The 6,460-nt window shown below is 60.4% G+C and overlaps 1 protein-coding gene across 1 annotated transcript; it reads left to right on the plus strand.

The window, feature by feature from the left end:
- The first annotated feature begins 942 nt into the window (after nt 1-942).
- Nucleotides 943-6,054, plus strand: LOC106891315 (TNFAIP3-interacting protein 1-like). The gene is made up of 14 exons (XM_014947765.1): nt 943-981; nt 1,372-1,623; nt 1,818-1,912; nt 1,991-2,072; nt 2,312-2,404; nt 2,648-2,713; nt 2,861-2,992; nt 3,085-3,213; nt 3,527-3,649; nt 3,974-4,099; nt 4,432-4,512; nt 4,648-4,845; nt 5,098-5,188; nt 5,507-6,054. Exons 1-14 carry the CDS (start codon nt 943-945, stop codon nt 5,530-5,532), a joined length of 1,533 nt encoding a protein of 510 aa, XP_014803251.1. The 3' UTR covers nt 5,533-6,054.
- The last annotated feature ends 406 nt before the right edge of the window (nt 6,055-6,460 follow it).

The following is a 6,460-nucleotide window of genomic DNA, read 5'->3' on the forward strand; positions in this document are numbered from 1 at the left end:
AAGTCCAAGTGACCTGGCTGGGCATGGGGCCAGCAAGGCAGCCCCAGCCAGACTGGGACACTGGTGTCCCCAGATGCCACATAACGGTGGCAGGAAAGGCTGTGATGACCCGAGGAGCTGTCAGCAATGCTCTAACACTCACCTCCTGGTGCCCCTCACTGTATGGGAGGACTAGGTCTCTCCTCCAAGAAGACAGGGTCTGCCCCAGCCAAGGTATCTCCATGCACTCCGTTTGCTGCCACCTTAGTGTCCTCCTGGCTGGCACTGCCCCGTCCTGTCCACTCCAGCTTTTTGTCTTTGCTGGAAAGGAGAGGAGCAGGGATGAAGAGCCCAAGGGGGAGGAACGTCAGGACAGTGCCAGTAAGGGGATGTCATTGCACATCCCTGTTTGCATTGGCCAAAGAGGTTCCAGGAGGGGCTGAGTCTTGCTGGAGGTCCCCTGGGGTGCAGCTGTGGGGTGATGGAGAGTGGGGTGGCATTCTCCGGAGGAGCTGGCTGTGCTGTGCCCTGCACACCTTCCCATGGCAGTTTTGGAGCTGTAAACCTCAGGACCAGGGTGCTGGGGGTCACCCTGGGCTCCTCACCCCAAACTGTGCTGCCTGGGGCATTCCCACAGGCAGCTGGGTGAGTCAGCAGGGCTGGGATGGATGCGGGCAAAGGTGTGCCAGCGTGTCCTCACCTCCTCCCGGGTGGCTGTGTTGTGCCTGCAGTGTCTCCTAGGCAATGGAGGAGTTAACCAGCCACACCAGGGGAGGATGAGCCCATTGGGGACACCCCTCCTTCGTGGGTGGGGGTGTGCCATGACGCTGGTGGGTGCGCCCTGACCTGGGCTTTCCCAGCCACCGTTTAAATCCCGTGTATCACCCTCTTGACTGCCACCTGCCAAAGAGCCTGAGTCCCTGGTGCCTGGTGTGCCCTGGTAGGCAGGGGAGCTGCAGAGCCATGCTGGAGGACAGGAGGAAGGAGGAGATAGAGGCTGGGGTAAGACTGCTCCTCATATGGCAAACCTCAGCTCCTGGCATGGGCTGGGGCACATGTGGAAAGGAGAGTCTCAGGAGCTGGGATTTCTAGTCCTGGTGGCAACAGGGAGAGCTCAGGGGGACAATGGGATCAAGTGTGGAGATGACTCCGTTGCTGTCAGTGAGCTGGGAGTGTGGTCTGCTCAGACTGCCAAGGGGCATGGGGAATCCATGGGCTGGGAGACCTGCTGTAACATCCTCCACCCAGGGACTTGGTGTCCCTTCTCCAGCAGCTGGGAATCAAACCTTTACAAAGCCAACGCAATTTTTCGGCATACCGAGGGCTGTTGCAGAGCCTCTCAGTGTCCCTGGATGGGCAACAAGCCTCACGTTGACTTGTTGACAACGAGAGGGACCTTTGCACTGCTCGTTGAACCAATCTGACCATGCTTCATCCCCTTCCCATTCCCAGGACTTGGAGCAGCCGCTGAATGAGGATGCCAACCTGCTGCCTCAGCTGCAGCAGCTGGAGAACACGCTGAGTGGCTGTGCCAAGGAGGCCAGCAAGGACCAGGTCTTCGTTCGCATGGGCTACATGGCCTCTGAGCTCAAGCGCCTGGCCTCCAAGGTGCACAAGAATGAGCAGAGAACATCGTTCCTGCAGGTGGGTGAGGGCTGGCCAGGCTCTTCATGGGGTTTTTGCCCCCTTCTTTTTCTTTCTTTTTGTTTTTTTTCCCCACCAAACCTATCCTGTCCACCCTGAGGTGGCCACCCACCTCTGCGACAGGACAAGGTGGGTGGCCAAGGAGGCTCCTGGGGCTGGCAGAGGTCCTCATGCTGCTGGTGTTTGCTCCCCAGACGTTGTGTGAGACACTGCACAGTGAGAACAAGGAGCTGCGAACCAAGCTGGAGAGGGACCTGGAGCAGAGAAACCAGGCGCTGGAGAAGCTCAGGTGAGTGTGGCCAGCGAGGAGGGAGACAGGGCTTCCCTGGGAGCTTCTTCCCACTGACCTGTCCCTCCCTGCCCACAGGTGTGAGAACCAGGAGCTCCGGAGGATGGTGACACTGAGCAACCAGGACAGCGGGAAGAGGGAAGCTGCTGAGCAGCAGCAGGTGAGGAAACAGCATCGCCCTCAGAGAGGGCTGGGAAGGAGGCAGGGAGCCCGCTGACACATCAGCAAAGGTGGCCTCATTTTAATCGGGGCCCCCAGTGTGTCCCAGTGTGACCGGCAGGACTTCTCGGGGTCTCAAGGGGATGGGGGAGGCCGTGGGAAGGGGAACTGGCTTGTGTTTAGCCGGCCTCGGGCACAGCCTCCACAAAAGCCCTGAGGGTCCCCCCCGTGCGCGTCCAGCAGAGCGGGGCTGCGGTGGAGAAGGCACCGGGCAGAGGAGAGCTGGAGGCCAAGGAGAAGAAGGTGAAGATCCTGGAGCACCAGCGCAGGGAGGTGAGGACCAGGCTGGGAGGGAGGCGCTGCCAGGAGCAGGGTGGGAGTTGGGTGGTGGGGAGCTGGGATGGCATGGAGAGACCGGGACAGGGCTGTGGAGTCACGGGGAAGTGCTGCTGGAGCCGGGATCTCCATCCAGCTGATCCCTGAGGTGCTTTCACAATGGGAAGCTGCTGGGGAACCGCCATGGCTGGCTTGGGACAGGGATTGAGCTCCCATTCAGCCATCCCTCTCTCCCCGCAGCTGCTGGAGGTCAATAAGCAGTGGGATCAGCACTTCCGAGCCACGAAGCAGAAGTATGAGCAGAAGGTAAGGCTGGGTGCTCAGGGAACACGTATCTGCTGGGTGCTGGCTGGGAGACTGGCTCTGGGGGAAGGTTTTGGGGCTGCCTGTGCTTCCTTTCCCCGTGGTGTGGATCCTTCCAGGCAAGCCAACATCCTTGTTCCCTCCCGGCAGGTTACGGACCTGCACCAGGAGCTGGCTGAGGCCAGAAGGGCATTGACTGAGATGGAGTCAGAGCGGGAGCAAAAGCAACGGGATTTTGACCGCAAGCTGCTGCTGGCCAAGTCCCGGATTGAAACGGAGGAGGCAAGTCCCATGGGAAGGGTGACGGGGAGCTGGGGAGTTGCTGGCCCCGTCACCCAGCCCTGGCTGATTTCCCCCCTCCCTGGGTGCTGCAGGCAGAGAAGGAGAGGCTGGCCATGGAGGTGAGGGACCTGCAGCAGAGGATGCGGTTCCTGCAGGAGCAGCTGGCTCCCGTCACCAGGCAGCGGGAGTACCAGGAGAAGGAGATCCAGAGGCTGAACAAGGTGGGCGCCAGGACACAACCGCTCCCTGCAAAACATCTCTTATGCTCTCCAGCCTCTTCTCCTCTCTCAAATCCAAAACTGACCCTGATCAACCCCCTCCTGCCCAGCTCTTTGCCCGGGTGGGAGTTTCTGTCAGGTGATGCCCACCACATCTCCTTAGGCTTCCAGGAAAGGAGGATGGGGTCTCTGTGATGCCTCTTGCCCAGTTATACCTGTTTCCCATGCTAGGCATGTGCCCGTGGCCCTCTGGAGATGTCATCGGCACAGCAGCTTGTTCTGACCCTCCCTCCCTTCTCCCCTTCTTCCTCTCCAGGCTCTAGAGGAGGCCCTGAATGTCCAGGCCTCCCCACCACCCATCTTTGCCAGCACCATGGAGCCAGCTGGGAAGATGCCGCAGCAGGAGCTGCTGACTCAGAATGAGCTCCTCAAGCAGCAGGTAGGGCAAGATGGTGCAGCTCCTTCTCCTGTAGGAGGTGGGGAGGGAGCTATGTGCCCTGAGACCCCCCCAACAAAGGGTCCAGCCTAGTCAGAAGCAGCCCTAGCTGGGTGTCTGTGCTGCAGTGGTGGGGAGGGGGGGGACTGAGCTCAGCATCTACCAGGCCTTCAGCTGGAGCGACCACAGCCATGGCCATCATGCCAACCTTCCTGCCTGGAGCTTGATGTAGCTGCTGGGGTCAGGGAAGGAAATTGTAGTGATGGGGATTGTCTGGGGGAGGTGTCCACTCTTGGCCAAGTGCACCCATACCCTTCCTTCTTGCAGGTGAAAATTTTCGAGGAGGACTTCCAGCGGGAGCGGAGTGACAGGGAGAGGATGAATGAGGAGAAGGAAGAGCTGAAGCAGCAGCTGGAGAAGTTGCAGAAGCAGTTGGTCCTCTCCAACAACCAGGTGAGCAGTGCTGGGCACCACGGGCAGCAGCTTGGGAGCGCTGTGTCCCCCCCAGGTACATCAGAGGTGCCTGTCCCCAGTGTCATGCCCCCTGTACCCATCTTTGAGCAGGGACAGAAGGGTGGAGTGGTGGTTTTGCTTGTCATCTCCTTTCATTTTCTCTTGTCATCATCTTTCATTTTCTCTTGTCATCTCCTTTCATTTTTGCTTCTTCCTGCCCCTCTCCTGGGAGTTTGACACAGGGAGGACATACGGATGTGGGCATTCCCGTGGGGCATCGCAGCATCGGGGGTGGCAGGGTGGGCACTGCACTAACCCCCTCTTGCTTCCAGCTGCGGGCCTCCAAGGATGACTGCCAGAGGGAGAAGGAGGAGAAGGAGAAGCTGAAGAAGCTGCTGAAACAGCACAAACAGGTAGGGATGGGGGAAAAAACTACTTCCCAGTCTCCTGTTGAGGGGCAACTCTGAGCCGGGCAATGGGGGTATGGGTGGTGGGCAATGGGGGTGTGGGTGGTGGGCTCTCCCCAGCATCTCCCTGGCTCCTTGCAGGCTTCTGGAGAGAGGCTGCACGCTGAGCCGCTGCCAGGGCCACTGGGCCCTACCTGCCCCATGTACCCTCCGTACCAGTACAGTCCCCCTGTGGCTCACCCCATGTACCACGGCTTCGACGAGTGGCAGCAGATCCGATACCCACCAGCGATGCCGGGCGAGCACACACCGGGACAGAACTTCCACCATTTTTCCCCGGTGAGTGTCTACCCGTGTTACACAAGGCTCCCATGTAAGCATGCCCAGGGCTCACTACCAAGAGAGTGGCTCCTCCAGGGCCACCAAGTCACCAAAGCAGGGAGCTGAGCACGCGTGTCCTGTTGTCACATGAACGCTCAGCCCTCTTCTTCCCTCTCCTCCTCCTCCTCCCATGCTGGAAATTGAATAAGGAGCGTGGCTTTGTGGTTCCCATCCCGTAAATCGCTGTTTCTGTTCCCTCTCCTCCTGCAGCCCGAGTACCCCTGGCGCCCACCCTGTGCCATGGCTCGCAGCCAGAACGCCCAGGCAGTGTCTGGGGTGAAACCGGTCCCCAAGGACTTGGGTAAGGCTCAGACCCTTGGTGAGGGGAGGTCCCCTCTCCATCACCACATTGTGGGGGAGGGATGATGGGGTACTTTGCCAGGCAGTGACCATTTCCCTTCAGCCCCAACCTCTGATCAGACGAGGGGACAATTTTGCTCTGGGATTGGTCCCTACTGCATCCTCCCTGCAAGGATTTGAAGACAGGCATGAGCCCCAGCATCTCATGGGCAATCGGTGCTCAGGGGAAATGGCCACCCCATGGCTGGCATCCCTCCCGCGGGGCTCACCTGGGCACGAAGAGCCCTGCTCACCCCATGCCACCCTTCTTGTGTCTCAGAACAGGCAGGGCCCGGATTGCCCTAACGCCAAGGACCGGCTGAGCAGCGATACCGGTGGCAGAGGAGTAGGGTGTGTGTGTGTGCCCGTGTGTATATATCTAGGAGCTTCCTCCAGCTGCCTCCCCCGGTGCGTGGACGTGTGGTGGTGGACATGGCTGCACCCACGGCCAGGAACGGCTCAGCAGTGCATCCCCCCGCCGGGAAAGGTGCAAAGGGAAGGACCTGAGGTGCCATCAAGGTGGTGGCCAGCACAGGGTCACCCCCCCCCGCGCCATCCCCTTCCCCGTGAGGCGTCAGGCCTGGTGTCGCTGTCAACCCGAGCCAGGTCTTCAGGGAAGAGGAGACGGCGTTTCCCAGGAGCTGCCCCAGTCCAGGGGGCTTCGCTGTGGGGTCTCGGGGCGGTTCAGCCCCTGGAGCAGCGGGTGCCAGCGAGGGGGGAGACTCTCCCAGGGGTGGGAGACCCCACGCTTGCAGGCGGGTGGGTGCCTGCCGCAGCCCGGGCGGAGGGTGGTTGATGTCTTTGTATTTATTGAAGGACTGAAGTGTAGCCGAGTCTCTCTCCTTTTATCCTGAAAGCGGCTTCCTCTGGGGGAGGGATGCCAGGGCCACCGGTCCCCACGTGCTCAGGTGCATGCCATGGGGGCTAGAGTGAGAAATGGGGAACCCAACCCCTGTGTGGGCACCCCAGGATCTATTGCCCTAAGTGATGCCCCCCACTTCCCTCTGGGCGCTGGGCTCAGCCCCTCGCCCTCCTCTCTCCTGCCCCACCACCCCACTGCCTTTGCTGGGGCAGGGAAACCTCTGCTCCTGCTCCTCCCTCAGCCTTTTCCTGCAGGAAGGGCCTCGGGGCCGGCCTCCCAAATGCACAGAGCCAATCTTGCTCCAGGAAAACAAGTCTGGAAGGGAGGGGAAAAAAACCACCCAACACAAAAACCACAAATCAACCCTATTTC

Source organism: Calidris pugnax, unplaced genomic scaffold (assembly GCF_001431845.1).
Source record: "Calidris pugnax isolate Ruff unplaced genomic scaffold, ASM143184v1 scaffold27, whole genome shotgun sequence".
Classification (NCBI taxonomy): Eukaryota; Metazoa; Chordata; class Aves; order Charadriiformes; family Scolopacidae; genus Calidris; species Calidris pugnax.